Source organism: Coniophora puteana (assembly GCF_000271625.1).
Source record: "Coniophora puteana RWD-64-598 SS2 unplaced genomic scaffold CONPUscaffold_1, whole genome shotgun sequence".
NCBI lineage: Eukaryota > Fungi > Basidiomycota > Agaricomycetes > Boletales > Coniophoraceae > Coniophora > Coniophora puteana.
Window position 1 is genome coordinate 3,155,412 of NW_006913053.1, and position 18,389 is coordinate 3,173,800.

At 53.5% G+C, this 18,389-nt stretch overlaps 9 protein-coding genes across 9 annotated transcripts; 4 read left to right on the forward strand and 5 right to left on the reverse strand.

Moving 5' to 3' along the window:
- Positions 1 to 45: 45 nt before the first annotated feature.
- CONPUDRAFT_149037 (uncharacterized protein) lies at positions 46 to 597 on the forward strand (the record flags this gene model as incomplete). Its single annotated transcript, XM_007765435.1, has 3 exons — positions 46 to 289; positions 365 to 431; positions 504 to 597. 3 exons carry the CDS (start codon positions 46 to 48, stop codon positions 595 to 597), a joined length of 405 nt encoding a protein of 134 aa, XP_007763625.1.
- Positions 598 to 777: 180 nt separating this feature from the next.
- Positions 778 to 4,059, forward strand: CONPUDRAFT_161617 (uncharacterized protein). Its single transcript, XM_007765436.1, has 4 exons — positions 778 to 980; positions 1,105 to 1,361; positions 1,463 to 3,819; positions 3,876 to 4,059. The coding sequence occupies exons 1-3, from the start codon at positions 836 to 838 to the stop codon at positions 2,660 to 2,662; spliced, it is 1,602 nt and encodes a 533-aa protein (XP_007763626.1). The 5' UTR covers positions 778 to 835; the 3' UTR covers positions 2,663 to 3,819; positions 3,876 to 4,059.
- A 315-nt stretch (positions 4,060 to 4,374) lies between these two features.
- Positions 4,375 to 6,903, reverse strand: CONPUDRAFT_96117 (general substrate transporter). The gene is made up of 10 exons (XM_007765437.1): positions 6,713 to 6,903; positions 6,552 to 6,655; positions 6,341 to 6,495; positions 6,150 to 6,276; positions 5,859 to 6,083; positions 5,576 to 5,805; positions 5,368 to 5,524; positions 5,220 to 5,309; positions 4,887 to 5,097; positions 4,375 to 4,802 (listed from the first exon to the last, which is right to left on the reverse strand). Exons 1-10 carry the CDS (start codon positions 6,791 to 6,793, stop codon positions 4,479 to 4,481), a joined length of 1,704 nt encoding a protein of 567 aa, XP_007763627.1. The 5' UTR covers positions 6,794 to 6,903; the 3' UTR covers positions 4,375 to 4,478.
- A 275-nt stretch (positions 6,904 to 7,178) lies between these two features.
- On the forward strand, positions 7,179 to 8,099 carry CONPUDRAFT_79181 (uncharacterized protein; the record flags this gene model as incomplete). The annotated part of the gene is made up of 3 exons (XM_007764632.1): positions 7,179 to 7,307; positions 7,379 to 7,600; positions 7,883 to 8,099. A coding segment is annotated over one exon (222 nt), but the record flags the coding sequence as incomplete, so codon positions are not given.
- Positions 8,100 to 8,418: 319 nt separating this feature from the next.
- CONPUDRAFT_134323 (zf-DHHC-domain-containing protein) lies at positions 8,419 to 12,045 on the forward strand. Its single transcript, XM_007765438.1, has 11 exons — positions 8,419 to 8,612; positions 8,667 to 8,742; positions 8,788 to 8,909; positions 8,958 to 8,974; positions 9,022 to 9,170; positions 9,219 to 9,304; positions 9,368 to 9,467; positions 9,521 to 9,535; positions 9,586 to 9,700; positions 9,757 to 11,971; positions 12,024 to 12,045. Exons 1-10 carry the CDS (start codon positions 8,467 to 8,469, stop codon positions 10,281 to 10,283), a joined length of 1,353 nt encoding a protein of 450 aa, XP_007763628.1. The 5' UTR covers positions 8,419 to 8,466; the 3' UTR covers positions 10,284 to 11,971; positions 12,024 to 12,045.
- Positions 12,046 to 12,228: 183 nt separating this feature from the next.
- Positions 12,229 to 13,200, reverse strand: CONPUDRAFT_45490 (Bromodomain-containing protein; the record flags this gene model as incomplete). Its single annotated transcript, XM_007764336.1, has 2 exons — positions 12,229 to 12,820; positions 12,947 to 13,200. The coding sequence occupies 2 exons, from the start codon at positions 13,198 to 13,200 to the stop codon at positions 12,229 to 12,231; spliced, it is 846 nt and encodes a 281-aa protein (XP_007762526.1).
- Positions 13,201 to 13,532: 332 nt separating this feature from the next.
- On the reverse strand, positions 13,533 to 15,490 carry CONPUDRAFT_46103 (delta 9-fatty acid desaturase protein; the record flags this gene model as incomplete). Its single annotated transcript, XM_007764380.1, has 10 exons — positions 13,533 to 13,703; positions 13,759 to 14,114; positions 14,185 to 14,230; positions 14,280 to 14,335; positions 14,463 to 14,570; positions 14,709 to 14,891; positions 14,960 to 14,988; positions 15,045 to 15,049; positions 15,109 to 15,220; positions 15,279 to 15,490. The coding sequence occupies 10 exons, from the start codon at positions 15,488 to 15,490 to the stop codon at positions 13,533 to 13,535; spliced, it is 1,278 nt and encodes a 425-aa protein (XP_007762570.1).
- A 374-nt stretch (positions 15,491 to 15,864) lies between these two features.
- CONPUDRAFT_79185 (uncharacterized protein) lies at positions 15,865 to 16,915 on the reverse strand. Its single transcript, XM_007764633.1, has 6 exons — positions 16,807 to 16,915; positions 16,597 to 16,754; positions 16,505 to 16,533; positions 16,407 to 16,451; positions 16,302 to 16,350; positions 15,865 to 16,253 (listed from the first exon to the last, which is right to left on the reverse strand). The coding sequence occupies exons 1-6, from the start codon at positions 16,807 to 16,809 to the stop codon at positions 15,911 to 15,913; spliced, it is 627 nt and encodes a 208-aa protein (XP_007762823.1). The 5' UTR covers positions 16,810 to 16,915; the 3' UTR covers positions 15,865 to 15,910.
- Positions 16,916 to 17,342: 427 nt separating this feature from the next.
- Positions 17,343 to 18,063, reverse strand: CONPUDRAFT_46919 (uncharacterized protein; the record flags this gene model as incomplete). The annotated part of the gene is made up of 2 exons (XM_007764434.1): positions 17,343 to 17,741; positions 17,803 to 18,063. Coding segments are annotated over 2 exons (660 nt in total), but the record flags the coding sequence as incomplete, so codon positions are not given.
- Positions 18,064 to 18,389: the final 326 nt, after the last annotated feature.

Genomic DNA, 18,389 nt, shown 5'->3' on the forward strand with positions numbered 1-18,389 from the left:
ACCCAAGGAGCAGCTTTGTTCCTGAAGTAATACCCAAGGAAGACCATGCCTCCTCCCATCGATCACGAATGTCTCCACCTCGAGGAGCTTTTACATACGTATGCTATCGAGCAACTCCCACCTGGAGACCAGCTCTCGGTAGAACTTCTGCAGCAGCTGACGGCGCCTCGGGATCCGAAGAATCCAGGATTCGTTTCCATTTCTCAAACGCACGAGGAAATCTCCATCGTCCGGCAGGCGAGCGATGGGGAATGGCGAGGGCTCAAGATCGCTGGGCCAATGGATTTTGGTACTTGCAACAATGCAACTACTGTGTTTGATAATGCGCTGATTGTTGTGTGGTGGGCGATAATAGACCTTATAGGAATTATCTGTAACTTGACGAAGCCGCTCCAAGATGCCGGAGTAGGCGTGTTTGTGACGTCGACGTGGTATGTCGTTCAATGGTTCTTAACACCGAGGGAGGATTATCACTGAAGCATGTATAACTATGACTTTAACAGGAACACAGACTATGTACTTGTGAAGAAACAAAACTGGGCCAAGGCGAGGGAGGCTTTGGTGGCAGATGGCTGGAAATTCACTGAGAAATCCTAAAGAGCGGTCCCCAGTGCAAGTAGCACAGTTATGTAGCATAGTAAGAATAGTATGAGCATGTTTACTAGCTGAGAGGCTGTCTCAGAGTTGCCCGCGCGTCTCCAACCGCCGACTTGTTTCGCAAGCAGCGTCAACCACTCCGGCCTGGAGCCCCGTCTCCCCTTTCTTCCTCGTGGCTCAGACGAATATTCACCCGCACAACTTGTCCAATTTTTTACTTTCCTGAATTTTAGCGTGCATGGCTGAGACTCATGCGAGTAGTAGCAACAGCGCGCCAGCCACTCGCCCGAGGCGCGTCCTCCCCTCTCGCGCCCGTCGTGGCGGCCCTGGCATTGGCAGCTGCGACATCGACGTGATGATCCTTGATGCCCAGAAGCGCCGCTGTGAGTCCCCTCGTCGTCCCGGGCCTCCCGCCGTATTTTTCCCTGCCATTCTGTCGCCGTCGCTGACGCTCCCACGTTCACTCGCCACCGCCGCGGTCGCCTCTCTCCCGCGCGCGTGTCTCAGTCGAGAACGAGCCCCTCATCCCTGCCAACACCTCCTTCATCCTCACCACCAACTCTACTCTCGCCCCAACTGCCTCCTCCTCAAGGGACCCGGATGTCGACGCGAGTTTCAATACGCACGCGAACCAGCGCTATTTTGAGCGCCCAGACGTCATAAAGGCCTACCGCGCTCAGCAAGTCATACAAACTCCAGAGTTCCGCGTGCTCTCCGAGGACGCCAGCGTCGGGAGTCGGTTCAGGCCCCGTGGCTCAGACGATGTACGTGTTTTTCTCAGATTTACTACACTTCACATGTTGACGCCCCTGTCGCATGTTTCTGCGCGTCACCTTTTCAACGCGGCTTCTTGTGATAATTGTAGGACGCGGCGGACCTATCGGATGCAGCGTATGAACGGCGACATCGCAAGTACGAAGCCTTCGAGAAGCGCATACGCCTTCGCGAGAAGGAGAAGCTGAAGCATGAACAGTACAAGCTTCGCGAACGTATAGACCAGCTCCGGTCTTTCGACCCCTCTGCCTTTCTGAATCTTCCCGCTAGCTCTTTCTCGCCCATGCCTGACATGACAGCAAGACATCCGGAGGACGAGGGGGAGCCTTTATCTCAGGAGGACGTAGTCCATGTGAACGGAACAACTTTTCCAAACGGCGAGGGAGAGCGTAGGAGGCAGGAGATGCTCGAAGTTGCGATGGGCCTCGAAGAGCGTTATCGCACTCTCCTCCCTTCAGAGCGCAAGGCCGCCGAACAGCTAAGGAAGGCCGAGCTCGCGGCGCATACACCCTCTCCCTTTGCACAATTTTCCAACCACCCACCAGGGCAGCCCGCCATCGCCACTCTGGAGCGCCGCTCGTCCTCTGGCCAGTCTCAGCATCTTTTTTCGCAGACGCAGGTGGTGTCGCAGCATGCCGCGCAGACACCGGCGGTACAGCCGGTCCCCACCACGCTCATCCTCAAAATTAAGGTCCCCCAGGCGCGCTCCTCGTCCGTCAGCACGACAGGAAAACAGGCACGCAAGTACTCCGTCGCCTCACCATCACCCTCGCGCGATTCTCCACTTGGCTCGGTCCCTCCTCCACAGGAGGAATCATCACCTACACCTGCGTTTACTCCTACTGTCGGCCGTCCTCTAAAGCGCAAGCGCGGTCCAAAGCCCAAGGCGAGACCAGAAGAGCCTGTGATACTTATCCACTCCCCACCGCCTATCGCGGTCGAGGATGACAAATTATTTCTTGAGCCTGCCATACCCGAGGAAGTCGAGGAAGAGGTGGAAGAGTCGGTCATGATGGAAGAGGGAGATGAAACAGATCAAGACGAAGAAGACGAGCTGATGGACGACAGCGACGACGAGAGGGAGGATGGCCGGCGGCGCAAAAAGGAGCCGTCGCTCCTCATGCAGGCGGCCATACGAGCGTCGGCTGCCCCACAGGCGCGGAAAACGCAGAGGAATGTCCTCGCGTTTGGGACGAAGGTGCCGCAGGAGCTCGAGGAGATGCGCGACTTCGAGCTGCCTACGTGGCTGATTGACGAGCGGCACTTGGCTGATGAAGAGATGCCTCCATGAAGGTAGTTTTGGTATTCCGAGTTTTTTCTCTCTAAACATTTGGGGACCATTTCTTCTTCTTTGCTGCCGAATCTTTTCTCTCACTTGCATGAAGCTTACGCATTACGAACCTTACCATCCTCGTAATCTACGTCTGCACTCGTACCTTAGCCACGGCCATGATTATTCGGTCGAGTGACTGTATTGCTAATATTCTATACCCAACCGCCATTAAATCTCTAAAACGGAACGAAACATGGGCAGAAGGCTAATTTATACGCGAACATTGGCAGCCCCGGCTGGGTTTGCGGCAGCAGCATTTATCAGCTCCAACGTCGCCTTCCGTCGCCCCAGGCCAACATCACGGCTGCGTGCGAGGGAAAGACGGGCAAGTGCGAGCGGATCACGCTTCTTGGTGGCGAGAGAAGCAGCGACAACCTTGTCAGGGAGGAAGCGGGAGTATCGACCGCCGAACTGTTCCATAAGCCGGCGCTTGCCCATGTAGGGAAGCCCGTGGGTTTGCGTGATACGGAGCGCAGGAGCAGCAGGGGGGGCCGGTGCAGCTTTAGCAGCAGGTGCTGGCTCGGACGCAGCAAGAGGTCGAGCGGGAGGGCCGGACGGAGCGAAGAGGGCGTCGAGGTTGGTCTCAAGCTGGAGACGCCTGACGGCACCGTCGGCCTGGGTTTCGGGCAGCATATCGAACTTGTTAACGTCCACGACCGAGGCTTGATGCGACTCATTTGTTGGAGCGGCTGTACGCGTCGGTTTGCGATTGTCTCTGGACCGCTGTTTCTTCTGCTTGGGCTGACGAGGCTGTTGGTTCTGGTTCGACCGGCGCACGAGCAGTTCCCTGGGTGGGTGGACTTGACTAGGATCAACGCTGGCACTGGCGGCTTCTAGCTGCTGCTGCCTGGCCTTGCGTGGATTGTCTTTGCGTGTGTTCTTATTGCGGGAGGAAAGGTTGATAATATTGGACAGATCAAGCGAGGGCTGGCCAGAAGCTTCTTCTGTGGGTTGAGAAGCGGGAGCATGTTTAGGCTCAGCAGCTGCCTGCTGTGCAAGTTGCTGACGCCTGGCTGCTGCTTGTCTTTGAGCAAAGCTGGCAGGTTTGGAAGTCTGGGGAACCCAGTCGAGAGAGGGCGTGAACGGGGACGCGGGGGACGGCTTGATACTGAAGCCTGCCACGGAATTCAGGTTCCCGCTCAAAGTAATAAATGAAAGAGAAGGCACATACGAGTGTCAATTTCTGCCCATGTGCCGAGACGAGCCCCGGTGCGTCGCGGTGCAGGTGTCGGAGGAGCGTCTGCTTGCGGGCCCGACTGACCGGGAGCCGAAGACATCCAGCGGGCGTCGGTGCGCCTCGCCGCCGAGCGGAGAAGACATTTGACTGTCGTCGACCGCTGCATGCCGGAAACAAAGATTAGTCTACTCACTGTCCTTGAAGAAACTGTCACTTCCCGTTTCCGGAGACGACAGGTAGCCGTTTATAGTAATAGAGGCCCCTATCCTCAGCGTGCAATGCTGGTGCTCAGTACCATGAGGTCCTCAACAGCCAGTCTAGTTTCGCGTCTCTCGTTATTCAATGTTAGACCACTGTCCCCCATAGCTCGCGCAAGGCTGACAGTCCAGCACATGCCACTCAGAGAACATGCTCATGTACACTACCACCCCGTACCTCGAAATCAGATCTGCTCGTTCTGAGCCCACGTCTTTGGTTTTGGAGAAGAAGCGGCGTAAGCGAAAAGTCTCATAAAAAATCCCAAGATAAACGTCGCCAAATAGGCGGTAATGAATACAAAGAGTGTCAAGATACTAAAGGACAGTCCAGGACAGTAACCTACTCCTTCTCCGGCAGCCGATCCTCGTACTGCTCGTGCTGGCTGCTGCCCTTCTCGACCCTGTCGTCGCCGGTGCGGCCGTACGCGGCGAGGCCGATGCGCTCAGAGATGGCAGCCTGGCGCTCGCGGTCGGCTATAGCGAGTCCCTCGCTGTCCCCGAACACCTGATCCATCTCCTCGAGCGTGAGGCCCTTCGTCTCGGGGACGAAGAACGCGAAGAACAGGGCGCCCATGAAGGAGAAGGCGCCGAAGAAGATAAACGTGCCGTACGTGATCTTGGACATCATGGTGGGCGTCACTTGGCCGACGATGAAGTTGTTCATCTGTTATAACACATGTAAGTACATTCGTTCACTTTGTCTCATGTCATCCCGAATCAGGGATGGGGTAAGGAAGCTAGATCTTACCCAGTTTGACGACGCGGCGATGGAGATGCCCTTGCCGCGCACACTGAGCGGCCAGATCTCGGCGACGACGATCCACGAGCACGGGCCCCACGAGTATCCGAACGCCATGGAGAAGACCCAGACGAGCGCGCACGCGGCCCAGCCTGCGCTCGAGTGCGCGGTCCAGTCGCTCTGGTACAGTGCCGTCAAGATCGCAATGATGATGTGACATCTGAGATCAGGGGAGAAAGTAAGATTAGGTTAGCACTCATCATGAATGCGGGAGAGGCACGAAGAGACGAATCGTCGCCAGGCCTCGTCGAGGCTTCACCGCTCCGTGGGACGGGTACTCACGCGGCCATGATGAGAGCGCCAGAGACCATCACGGGCTTGCGGCCAACCTTATCCACCCAGATGACGGCCGGAATCGTCGCGAGGAACATCCTGTTGAAGATAGGCTTGAGAAATTATGGATGCTAAACCATGATGGTGGAACACGTACACAATTCCGACAACACCAGTGGCAAGGAGGCTGTTTGTGTTTCCGACAAGCCCGAGGGACTTGAAGATCGTTGGTGCATAGTAGAGGATCGCATTCACGCCTGTCCATTGCTGGAAAAACATGGTCAGCGCGCCGATGGAGAGACGCTTGAAGAGGGCTGGGGATACATGTCAGCTCCCTCTACATTGGGGACCGGTATACCACGCACTTTTGGTGGTGATAAGGCTCATATAGTCGTGCAGCCCAAGCTTGAAGTTTGACTTGAACGACCCGTCCTGGAACTGCGGGTACTTGGCCGCGTTCGTCTCCTTCTCGAAGAGATACTGCGCGCGGATCTCCAAGAACTCGATCTGCACAAGATCCGACTCGATGGGCAGACGACGCGCTCGGGAGAGAACGACGATAGCCTCGTCGTCGCGCCCTTGATTCACGAGCCATCTGCCTATGGCGTAAGCTACCTGTCTTGTGAATGAGCAGGTTCAGAGGCTTACCTGGGGGAGAATGGCATAAACATAATACCGGCGCCGAGGACCAGAGCAGGGACGAGCTGCAGCGCAAGCGGAAGCCGCCAAGCTGCTTCGCTCTGGGAGTCACCCGTGCCGCCGATGTAGTTTGTGCCGTAGTCAATCCAGAAAGAGACCATGATGCCGAACGTGATCGCGAGCTGCTGGAGCGCGACGAGACTGCCGCGAACTTCGGGTGGGGCGAGCTCAGCGCTACAAGGCACAACGCGTATCATGTCAGACCTAATTGGTGGAACAGAGTGAAAGAAATGAACGCACTTGTAAAGCGGGACGGACATGCTCATTGAGCCGACGCCCCAACCTGTGATGAAACGCCCGCCAAGAATTGACGAAGGGTGGTAGGCGGTTGTTTGGACGATGACACCGATGCAGAAGATGACCACAGCTGTTGAGAGAGCCTCAGTTTCTGCTCTGCGTACGGATGCGAACGCGAGGGAAGGTTCACTCACCAAATAGAATCGCGTATTTACGAGAGAGCTTGTCGGCGAGGTACCCGGTGCATAGCACACCAAACCATGCGCCAAGCTCAAGAATGGCAACGAGCCATCCCTTCAAGCCCGGATTGTCGACTGCGGAGGCCATTCGGGTGTCGAATGAATTCATGCTAAAGATTCAACGCATGTCAGTCGTCCGCGAGCTCACGAAATCCATGCTACTCACCCGAGCACACCAGAGAAAACGCCCTGATTGTAGCCGTACAGGAGACCACCAAGAGAAGCAAACACCGTGATGGCGAATACTCTACGGTTGTGCACGAGGCCTGCCTGTATACCACTATTAGCTTTATATCCATACGTCGAGTTCAAACTGGCTCAACGTACCCATCCTGAGCGGCCCTGCATAGACTGGCGCAGGTTTGCAGCATAGGGGTTGATACCCGCGTCGGCTCCTCCTCCTACCATATTGTTGAACTTGCACAAAGGAGGAAAAAGGAGGAAGAGTGAGACGCGTAAGAACGGCGAAGCACAACGACCGGTCTTGCAGAGCGGGACATATGCGGGGACTGCGTTCCTTTATATACCCTTCCCCGCAATCAGACGCGCGGAGGCAACCTAGAACAAGCTGGGAGCCAAATTGCAAAGGCGTGCATGATCGTGATGCATCAAAAGAGTCTGCGGGACGGCGGGGAGTCGGCGGGGTCTCACCGGACTTGTTCCGACGCTAAGCAAAGGTGCCGCGAGATGCCTTACTGGCATAGCTAGGCGTTACAAAGCGTTGCAATCGGGGCGCCTCAGGGCATATCGGGAAAGATGAAATGCAAGACGCAATACCAACGGATGCGGGCAGGGGGACCAGACGGAGTGTTTGAACGGTTTACCCGTGGTTGAGTTTGATCGTCACTGCCCGTTCCGCGCGGCCTGTCGCGTCTTGTGTTTTTTGCTGGCGGCACGAAACGGTCCGGGGCTGGAAAAGGGTCTCATGATCTTATGTCTGCAGGACGTTGAGTTGTTGGGCGAGCTCACCTTTGCTCTCGAATGAGGAGCAAGGAATGCGTGTTCGCTTTTTCCGAAACAAGCGAGATCACAAGCACCGTCCGACCGCCATCAGGATCAAGATCAACACTCAAACCAAGCTCTGCAGAAATAGCTTCGTGTGAACTATCTTTGCAAGTTCAGTTGGAACAGGTTGGAACTCTCATCGTCGTCACGATGATATGGGCGTTCTCGATCCGTCGCGGCTTCCGGGACTTTGTGTGCCTGGTGCATTGAAACGCGGGGTGTGCCTGGGGAGGACTCCTATGCGCTGGGTACCGGAGGCACCATCAAGAATGCAGCTTGGGAGAGCTTGAGCCAGCTCGCGAATGAAAGGAGGAGTTATGTTATCTTGAGAAATGCTCGAGCAAGGATGATGAGCAATCGCTGCGGCACTCATGAGATCATCGTGCTGTAGATTCTAGCCACTTTCAGCACGTCTTATAGTAACTGCCCGCAAGCGATTGTCAGAATGAGGATGGAGTTGTCTTCGAAGAACTTGGAGTAAAACATACGCACGACAAAACGTTCCATAATGTTGAACAGGTCACGATGGACTCCTCTTTGGTACGAAAGTTCCGAGGCTTGTCCGATAAAAACTAGCGATAATCTCCGGCAAGCTCTTGAGTGGGCGTGGTTGTAAACGGTAAAGGGGTTATTTGAAAGAATAACGGAAGCATGTGCTTTTTAGCCAAGCAGGTAATGAATCCTCATGAAGTTTGACTTTGAATTGACCGTTGCGCAGACCGAAGACGATGGAAGAGATGATCGGGCATGCATGCATAGGAGAGAACAGGTCCGGAAGCGTCTCTTGATATTGTAGCCCTGCAGAGTGGTAAACAAGAGAGAAGCCACATACGAGTATCAAACACCCAGCGGGCATCGGTGCACGTCACCGCCGAGCGGAGGAGACATTTGACTGTCGTCGACCACTGCATGCCGGAAACAAAGATTAGTCTATTGACTTCAAGCTTGATGTGCTTGTCACCTTCCGTATCCGGCGAGGACAGGTCCGGAAGAGCGCGCCGCCCGCCGCGTCGCCTTTGACAGCAGCCCGCGTCCACACCAGACTCTCGAGGGTCTAGTGTCCCTCCGCCGACAGGATGCACGTCCTCCTCGCGCGCCTCATCATCGCATTTGTCCTTCTACTCATCTTATTCCCTGTCTACTCCATCCAGATATTCGTCATATGGCCCTGGTACGGCAGCGTGCTCTCGGTCGAGCTTCTCTCTCTTCTCCTTCCTTTCAAGTACGTTCAAAGCCCCTAGTCGCTTTCTGTTCTAAACCCAAGCCCTTCGTACAGTTTCCTCTCACTTATGCTTCTGTGGAACTACTCTTCGTGCATTACCACAGATCCAGGCGGAGTGCCAGATTCCTGGGTATGCATTTAATTTACCATGGGCGTACGAGCTCACTCTACGCAGGAGCCTGACATCAAGTCGGGTGACGGGTACGAAGTTAAGAGACTTACAGGCGCGCCGAGACACTGCCGCACGTGTAAGAAGTACAAGCCTCCTCGATCTCACCACTGCCGTCAATGCAATAGGTCCGTCGCACTTTGACCTCTTGCTCTACTATTCCTCACCGGCCCAAGATGCGTGCTGCGAATGGGCAAGCCACTGACTCTCTGCTGTTGGCCAGCTTCTGACATCACGTAGACCACCATTGCCCTTGGGTGAACAACTGCATCGGACACCGCAACTATGGCCATTTCATACGCTTCCTCTTCTTCGTCGATATCACGACCTCCTATCACATGGCCATGCTTACGAGGAGAGTGTATGCAACCATGCAATCCACCTACTGGGTAACTTTACTTATACTGTTTGATATGATGTGAACTAACGCGCCGCAGGACGATCCTAGCGGCCTTGAGCTCGTATTCATCATCCTCAACTACGTCTTTGTCATCCCCGTTTTTCTCGCGGTCGGCGCGTTCAGGTACGCAGAATCTCATCCTATGTCAGGTCGATTCAAGCTGCATTATGGCTAATTATCCGCTAGCATTTATCATATCCACGGTCTAATGTACAACACGACCACTATAGAAGGCTGGGAAAAGGACAAGGCTGCTATGCTTGTACGGCGAGGAAAGATCGAGGAGGTAAGTTTGGGAAACACTTCCGTCCACTTAGAAGATAACAAACGTTTGGCTAGGTCAAGTTCCCATATGTGAGTGTTGCGGATCGTGTCAGGGAGCTACTGGCTGAGCTTCGCTTTAGCACCTAGGCGTGCGACGCAATATCGAATCCGTCCTAGGCGCCAACCCCCTCTTGTGGTGTTGTCCCACCATACCACCCGGTACTGGTCTGAAGTACCAGCTCTCCGTAGCACCAGGTAGATCTCATTCATCCTGCTCCTTTATTCACTGACATGACTTGGCCGTCTCTCAGATTCGCCCACTGCGCCTGTGTGGCCACCACGAGACCCGGCCCTCGTCGATGCCTCCGAGTTCCGCCTGCCAGATTCGCCGTGGACGTACGCCAACGGCGGATACAACCCTTCCCTCGCCCCGTCCAACGCACGTCTACGTTCGAACGGCGCCCAGCGCCGTCAGGCAGGCGCCTCGGCCCTCCCGCCGTATCATCCCGACTACCGAGAAGATGACGACGGGCAAGGAACATACGCGGACGGTCCTGAAATATACTCGGACGACTCAGGCGATGAGGTGGTTGCTGAGAGCACGAATGCCATCAGAGTGAGGAGGGGCTCAGAGGGGTACGAGGTGCGACCGATGGTCGATCGCGAGGAGATGTTGAGGCAGCTTATGGAGGAGCAAGGAGAGTTGGACAGATACCAGCGCTACGTACCTGAGCCACCGAGTGAAGAGGAGGATGAAGAGGAGGACGAAGGAGAAGAGGGCTATGAGGCGTCGAGTGTGGTCGACAACGATAATATACCGCTCGCAGTAGGGCATTGATACTTCATTTTGGACTTGAGCTTGGACATTGTCAATGATATACGCTGGCAACTCTGCAGAAGTTTCTTCAGAATTGTATTATGCAACATGGGCTAACCATTAGTAAACGTCCATAATCTACTAGGTATATACTACAGAGAAGAAAGAGGGTTCAAGGCAAGAGGCGACGAAAATAACCCAGGGCAAGGTAGTTAAACAGGCTACAAACGTTCGAGATATACCTTCCAAGTATGCCCGCCTTTCTCGCCCACTTCAATAACGTTGGACCCTGCTTGCAAGTCCATCATCCAAAGGCCCTGCTGACCAGCTTGATGACCGACTGCCGAGCCATTCAGCAGAACATGCACGCTGTCCGGTGTAGGCATAGGCATCATCGGCGCGGGAACTGGCTTCTCCTTCTCGGAAGGAGCGGGAGCAGGTGCCGCCGCAGGTGCAGGTGCAGGTGCAGGTGCAGCAGCCTTCGCCTTTGCCGCATTCTTCGCTGGCCTCCCCCGCTTCCTCTTCTTCGGTACAGGCTCTTCCTCTTCTTCCTCTTCCTCCTCTTCCTGTGCTTGCGATGTCACCTGCTTCTGCGCGTGATCCTCGCCGACTTCCTCTGTCCCTCCATCTTCGTCGCCTTCCTCTTCAAGAAACGTGACGCCGGCGACGGTCAAGGATTTCTCGCTTTGACCTAGCACCAGAGCCCACGAGCGTACGCCATCGGCGCGGTCAAGCATAATCGCGCGCCCCCTCGGACGGGTAGTCAAGCACACCCACTTCAGCGGGCGTCGGCCATCCAACGAAGGCGGTGGCGTGCGGACAACTGGTTGCTGGGCGGCGGCGATGACTGGAGCTTGGCTCTGTGTAGGCGTGAAAACGGGGGTGGGCGCGTGTATTTGTGAACGCTGATGATAAGCAGCGTTCGGATAGTGAGATGAGAATTGGGGAGCGGTGGAATATGGCAGTACTTTTGGGGGTGCTTGAACAGGAGTGGCGGATTTAGCTGGCTGCTGGTTGGCTGGACGTGCTGGGGGTGGCACTGGTGGGGTTGCAGTCTTCTTCGGTACGGAAACGGGTGTAGGAACGGCAGCAGGAGTGGGAGCGGGAGTAGGCGTAGGCTTATGAATAGATTTAGGGGCTGATTTGGATGAAAGCGCGACGGCTGGAGGTGCGGTAGGTGGTTGTTTAGATTGAGAAAGTTGAGTTGACTGACTTGGTGTTGATGCAGGGACTGCAGGGGTTGGCAGGGCCGTGGTTAAGGGTGACTTGGCAGCTGGGGGCTTGGTGGTTGGTGCTTTGGCAGGCTGCGCTTTCACGGGTGACGGCGGTCTTGCAGGCGCTGCTTTCATCGGTGTCGTCTTCGTTTTCGCGGACGGTCCCTCTGCTTGTGTTGCCTTCGTTGGTGCCATTTTCGCAGGCGGCGCTTCTGTAGGCGCTGGCTTCGTTGATGGTGCCTTAGCCTCGGATTGGGGCCCGGTTTTCGAGGGAGGGGAAGTGGCTGACTTCGGCTCTGAACTCTTTGCATTAGGAGCAGGAACACGAAGAGTGATGGTGGGCACAGCTGGCCTCGAAGAAACGTTGGCCAATGCTGTTGCTGCCGCCGAGGATGCCGGCACTCTGAGCTTCAGCTTTCCGATGGTAGGCTTTGAGTACTGAGGTAATGCGTAAGGAGAAGGAAGATCCGACATAAGCTGATAGAAGTAGTCCTGGATTCCAGCGTTAGAAACAGATCACTACACAATTGCCGAGGAGACTCACCCGGAGAGTAACAGCATCCTCCCATATCCGACTATGCTCTTGATTGAATATCTGGGCATTCGAGAACACCAACTCAACGTCCGCAGCAAAATCATTGGCAGTCGGGTATTCCTTGCGATCAAGGTGCTTCTGGACAATAATCAGAGGATTGGAGATGACGGGCAACAACACCATACGAATATTATATCGAAGGCCTGTGGTTTCTTGATTATCGTATAATAAGTCGGATAGAGCTTCTTGGGTGGGAGCTCCATGAACGCGTTGGACAAAATGCGACCCCTACAGTGGATGTGTGGGCATCGTCAATATGGTTGATAATGGTTACAGCGTACTCGTCGTTCGTCTTCTCTATGAGCTTCTGTAGTCTTGCCTTCAAGAGCCGTTTCATGGTCGAAGGTTTATTCTTCTTCTGTCCATCGTCTTCATCTCCGTCCTGCTCTTCACCATGGCCCTCTTTCTTTTGCTTCTTATCCTTTTTACCTGTGATTTTACCAAGCTCCTTGTGCACTGTTTTCTGTACGTAAAGTAGTGAGTTGCCAGTAGAACTTGAGCAATAAGGTAGCGTTACCTGGAGGAACTTTGCATCCTCCCAGAGTTCACTGCCCTTGAGATTGTACTCCTTAGCATTGTCGAAGCAGAGATCAAAGTCTGCCTTGAGCTCGTCGAATGTGTGATACTTGGCGGTGTCAAGTCGCTTCTTAATGTCATCGAGGCAAACGGGCTGCGAGATTATCGTGTAGTAATCAGGGTAAACACGCTTGGGTGGAAGGCGCATAAATGGAGGAGATGGGATGATATTGCTGTGTAAGAGATGTACATTGTGAGCGTCGCGTGTGAGTTCATGGCTGGCAGGAAAGCGAGAGAGAGAAAGAGGCAGGTGTATGCGGCAGTCGCAGCGGACGATTGAGTCTGAATTGGTCACTCACTTCTTGTTAACCGCCTCTCTAACGGTATGCCACACTTGCAGTCCCAGCTCCTTAACACTCGCGCTCTCCTGCCCATTCGACCCGCTTGCTTCCACCATGTCCACGTCCTCCCCATTCATCCCCGTTACGCGGCTGGATACTCCCGATGCCTCGTTCACTCCCGTTGTGGGCGTCACTGTGTCCTTTCTGCGCTTGGCGCGCGGTCCACCGACATCAACGTCCATGGCTAACGCACCCAGTTCTCGCTTTGACATGACCGCAACTACTGCTTGATGAAAATGGGTGCAATGGCTGTGGGCAGTTCTCTGGGCGACCCAGGGAAATCGGCGGGAACCCTTTACTGTGCGTATCGGCGTACGGGTCGAGGTTTCAAGCGCCCATCCACGTCCCTTCACGTGACCTGGACGCGTCCTCCGGTAAACAACATTGATCCACTTTAGTACGTTACATCACGCGACTTAGCGCGTCTCGCTCTTCGTCTCAAGTTGTTGGTTTGCTCTGCTGTTGGAAAAACGCCAATTTATGTCCATACACTATATTCGAGCATCTCTACATTTTGGATTTCAACGGGCCTACTCCCGAGTTTCTACTGGATGAAACGAGCAATCCTTAGTTCCCGAATGCGCCTCTTTGCTGCTCTCGAATGATTATTAAGTCCGCCTCTGAAGGCCCACGTTGCATCTTTCCAAGTCAGTTCCCCTTCTCGTTTCGCAGCCGACTTCACTGAGTAATTTCGTAAGAGTATGGCACCTCCGGGCTGAAAAAGTTCAGCGAACTCTCATCGATACTGCTTGAAGGTAAGCGACACTTACGTGTTCACCCATGTATGAGCTAGCGTCTACAACAAAGTCGTCGATGATAACAATACAGCTTCCCGGTTTCTTCGTGATATACTCATCGATATCCTTCAGGGACCATGAAGTACCATCCCATCCGTCTTCGCTGTCCGTTTGTCCAAACAATCCATGATGATGGATCTTGTGGTGCATGTAAAGCTTTGCTTCCTTTATATCCTCATGTCGTGCACGACGCAAACCGCGAACCAGGCCAAGCCGATACAAAGAATTGATGATCCATTTGGACGGATCCCAATCTATTGAGGAGGGACCCGACCTATAATCGTGAGGAAAGGCATGCTGTTGTCCCAGGTAAACGCCATTGTTTTCGACTCAAAGGCGACCCTTACGTGCTATGCAAAGTTAGATTTCAAAAAAAGTAAAATAAGAATGATAGCGCACTCACAAAGTTATGATTTCCTTCGCCGCCAGTGAGCAAGGCTAAAATCTGGAGAACACGTGAACAAAACACTCTTTGCCCTTGCATCAAAACCTACAAGGTTCCCTCTTGATGTATTCTCATCGGAATAGGGCTGCAGCCCCTCCCAGTGCGCTAGACTAATCTGGTCAAGTTGAGGACAGTCAGACATATGAAGTAAACGTACGAATTTACGAAGAATGTACAGTGCCAAACTGCATTCGATTTAGAACGTTCATAGGCCGTAGACAGAAGAACTGACCTGCTATCCTTACAACGAGGCCACCCCAGATATAAGCACCCAAAACATCATTCCACAAGTAACCCAATAGAGTTGGACAGATGAGCCCGAAAAAGAGAGCACATGGGACTTCATGGCATTTAGTTAGTTTAGCCCGAATAAATGGTGAAAGAACAACTTACTATAGTACTCGTGCTGCAACCGGACAACTGCATCATACCAAGGATTGAGCAAGAGAACTGCTCGTGGGGCACGTTCGCCACTGACCTGGATCGTTGTCCAAATCTTCTCGATCAACAAGGCTTATCCTCTGGTATTTTGGCTTGTAGAATATCCACCCTACGTGTGAGTAGAGGAGCCCTCTGGTCGCCGCATACCTGGAGCAGCGGACTGGTGAGGGGCGTGAATTGATTGCGGCACGGAAAACATACGGGTCATCCTCCACATCGTCTGTAAAGCGCTAATAAACTGTTGAATATCATGCAGAAAAAGCTGCGCCTAAGGGGGTCCAGAGGCACCTACATGGTGAAGGCGATGTCTAAGGCACCTAAGTCATGTTCTGTTGAGCGCTTTGTCCCCTAGAGACGACCTATTAATACATACCACCACTGAAATACAGAGTGAGCCTAGTCACTAGTCAGGGAAGGTGGTTACTTGAACGGCTCACCTTGATAGAACCTTGAAAGCCGCTCGATCCCAAGATTGCGAGGAGCACCCTTACGCCCAAGCTTGCGCGGAAAGCCCGATGTGAATAAAGGCGATGGTAGCCAATAGTGATCCTGACGCGACGGGCTTAAGACTGACGCGTGTTGGTGAAGACACGGATCACGAACTCACCCAAACACTGCGAGCTGCCACATAACAAATGCTAGGACTAGAGTAGCCCGAGGGACCGCACTAGGGGGCTTGTAGCATGCCCCTACGAGTGCAGCGACATGAACCCCAACGAAAAAGATGGCGTTGGCCCACCAAATTTCTGGTGGACGTTGTTCTTTCGTTGCCGTTATTGTCTTGGGCTGGAATGAGAGAGCACCGAGTTGCGATGTCATGAACCCGAGGCTAAACGCGTTGGCTCAGAGGAAGGAAGACAACAAAGTCCCAGGAGATACAGCGGAGGATGCTGAAACGTTGACGCCGATTTTTTGGGGAGTTCAGAAATAGTCTTACGCTTTACATGATGCACAGCTGAGCTTCGAACTTAGTTCCCGAGATCGGAGTGGGACCGCTCGATGTCGACCCAGAAAGGGACGCGTGTGACTTGGATAGCACAAGGATGACTTCGATGGCGACCTACCGAACAACGAGCCCGAGAGGTCCGATGTATTGCGTCAGAGCGACCTTTGATCAATCAGTTTAGCTTACTATCATCTAGTTAACAAGGGCAAGAGCCTTAAGCTTAAGCTTAAGCTTGGAAGCTGAAGTGGGAACGGTGTCTTAGAAATGTGAAACTGTGGCGCACAGGACTTTCATCAATCGACCTGGGCTTCTGTAAGCTTGTCCGCGATCTCTCGAACAGAGCGCACCGCAGCCTCGTCGGTAATCCAGACACCCCACTCGACCACTCCTCCCATACCCATTCCGACGGGTCGATATGTCACCTTGCTGTCGATCCACTGCCCACCACTCAGATGAATCTCGCCAAGACCATGCGGCAGAAGCGTCTCGATCAATGCCGGCACACTGAAGGCGTTGATTCCAGATCCAGGTAGGATAACTTTCGCTAGTGTGTTCGATTCTTCAGCGCATCTTCGACTTTTTTGGAGGATGTCCTTGAGAAATTCTAGGGACTCGGTGACCTTTGGAGCCATGCCACTATTGAAATTTTAAGCACTCTTCTACTTGCAAAGATACTTGTTTTACCTTGTCAAGACTCTCGTAATCCCTGGGATCGAAAATACGTCTTGCCATGCTGGCGGCCAGATTAGCACGAAAGAAACTGCAGCATATAAATGGTTTTATGCGTACCCGAACTGTCTTTGCTAACCATGTCAATCGCCCTGTGAAAACATACTAAGTGATGCATGTGAGTATTGGGTACTGACCCTGCAGTCGAGAGGGCTTGCCTTGCAGGGGTGATGCCTCTTCGACAAGACTGATAATGCAGTGAGATTTCGTGTGCAGTCCCTGTATGAAGATCTATTCCTATGGTGCTCACGCTCTGGTCCGATCAACGTCAACATTTCCGTCTGCTGTGAGGACGCCAAAAACAACCCCCTGAGCATCGTTTGCCTTGAAGTTTCGTATGTCTTCCATCATAACCTCAAGTTCTGTCGGAGAGTAGAGAAAATCTCCGATGCGGGGACGAATCATCGCCTATTAGCAATCAGCAGTGATCAAGCTCTGCTTATTTGTGGAAACACCAGACCATGAGTGGTGTTTGTGGCAGCGCCTGTTGTATAGCTTTGAAGAGCCCGGTGCTTGGTGTGGTTCCCCCGCCTGCACCCAGATTGCTGCAGACTTCAAGCCGATCTGCACCTCCTCCAACTGCACTAAGAAGAAGTCGTAAGTGATAGACATGAGGTCGCCTTTGAAGCCACAGACGCCAAGGCAGAGTCAACAGAGTCTACACAGACTTCAATGAGCAGTTTAGGCATTTAGAGCACGTCCAGGGGGGATCAATCTGTGAGAATCAAGACACAACAGAGTTTCACGAGGTCCACCATCACAAATGTAGCTGTCAATATGTCAATTGTCACTTGTTCTTTTCGACGTCATCATGGGCCCCGAATCCGTCGGACGTCGGCATGCAAGTGGTATCCGCTGGTATACGACAGTCATCCAGCTTTTAACGTTGGCTAGCTAATGCGTACATACAACTCACGGGTACAAGAGTTCTGTCCGAAGCCTACATATACAGATATCCGAAACTTACAAAAATACAGGGTATACAAGTCCACAAGCTCATTGCTTCAGTCCAAGCGACTCATAATGCGCAATAACCTTCCTCACGTCTGGGCACAGCGCCAGTCTCACGCGTTCACTCTCCGGTACGATGCCAGGGCCTTGACGTTCTATCCACTTACCAAGCGATGATGGACCACCATATGCGAGCGGGACAGCGCTCTCGCGTACGATCTTCGCCATCTTGTCGCGCTGAATCGACCACTTCAGCTGGCGCATGACAGGAAGCAGCGTGCGCGAGATGTACGGCGAGGATGACTCGACGTCGGGATAGACGTGGGATTGGTGCAGCTTCTGCAACGGATTGAGGCCGAACCCACGACCTCGCAAGTGGGCTGCAATGATGTACTTTGTATGCCGGCGCTGCAGGCGAAGGCCGCTCTCATACTGCTTGACGGACTGCATCGTTTGATGAGCTACTGCAGTGGTTCAGGCTGCATATGCGAAAGCAGGGACTCACGTGGGGTGAATAGAAGTACACGCCCATTCGCCACCTCCTCTCAATCTGTAAACCACGCAGGACGTTCCTTTGAACAAGGTCGCCGACAGTTGGTCGGAACGGTACACCAATGGGAGACTTTGCAAAGAGAGAGTGGGCAACCCGAGATGGTGCGACAACACGAATTCTCGTGCGGTGAAGCACAGGATCCGTTGTAAGGCGCGCAAAGAGCACGCAGACTTTGGCCAAAGAAGCAAGGTCAGGTATGTCCAAGAATGATACTGCGGAGGTGTTCAGTCATAATGCATAATGTGAGGACAGGGTAATGAATGCTACTCAACTTACAAATATGCAAGAGGATCTCAAAAGGGAAGCCCTGTAAGCTTGAGGCCAGTGAAGAAGTTCTAACCTCGTACGAGAGCCCCTGGCAGCCTGCGACGTTTTTGTCGATGGGGTTCATGCTTCGGCAAATGTGAATCGGGGAGTCGGGGGTAGGAACGAGGAGCGGCGACAAGCACCTGCGGAAATCGGAGGGAATAGTACGAAGTTGCCGCTTCCAAGGAGCCCAGATCTGGATTCTGCAGGCACGAATATTGCAATATTTGCCA

What these genes read in the sequence shown, in the direction of transcription:
- CONPUDRAFT_161617 (XM_007765436.1), top strand. Translation starts at nt 836, where the DNA reads ATGGCTGAGACTCATGCGAGTAGTAGCAACAGCGCGCCAGCCACTCGC. An exon ending in TGATGCCCAGAAGCGCCGCT is followed by an intron (nt 981 to 1,104) that starts GTGAGTCCCCTC and finishes CGCGTGTCTCAG; the next exon opens with TCGAGAACGAGCCCCTCATC. An exon ending in GGCCCCGTGGCTCAGACGAT is followed by an intron (nt 1,362 to 1,462) that starts GTACGTGTTTTT and finishes TGATAATTGTAG; the next exon opens with GACGCGGCGGACCTATCGGA.
- CONPUDRAFT_96117 (XM_007765437.1), bottom strand. Translation starts at nt 6,793, where the DNA reads ATGGTAGGAGGAGGAGCCGACGCGGGTATCAACCCCTATGCTGCAAAC. An exon ending in TAAATACGCGATTCTATTTG is followed by an intron (nt 6,277 to 6,340) that starts GTGAGTGAACCT and finishes CTCTCTCAACAG; the next exon opens with CTGTGGTCATCTTCTGCATC. An exon ending in GAGCCTTATCACCACCAAAA is followed by an intron (nt 5,525 to 5,575) that starts GTGCGTGGTATA and finishes ATGTATCCCCAG; the next exon opens with CCCTCTTCAAGCGTCTCTCC.
- CONPUDRAFT_134323 (XM_007765438.1), top strand. Translation starts at nt 8,467, where the DNA reads ATGCACGTCCTCCTCGCGCGCCTCATCATCGCATTTGTCCTTCTACTC. An exon ending in CCATGCAATCCACCTACTGG is followed by an intron (nt 9,171 to 9,218) that starts GTAACTTTACTT and finishes AACGCGCCGCAG; the next exon opens with GACGATCCTAGCGGCCTTGA. An exon ending in CTCGCGGTCGGCGCGTTCAG is followed by an intron (nt 9,305 to 9,367) that starts GTACGCAGAATC and finishes ATTATCCGCTAG; the next exon opens with CATTTATCATATCCACGGTC.
- CONPUDRAFT_79185 (XM_007764633.1), bottom strand. An exon ending in GACGTTGATCGGACCAGAGC is followed by an intron (nt 16,534 to 16,596) that starts GTGAGCACCATA and finishes CTGCATTATCAG; the next exon opens with TCTTGTCGAAGAGGCATCAC. An exon ending in AGAGGCATCACCCCTGCAAG is followed by an intron (nt 16,452 to 16,504) that starts GCAAGCCCTCTC and finishes TGCATCACTTAG; the next exon opens with TATGTTTTCACAGGGCGATT.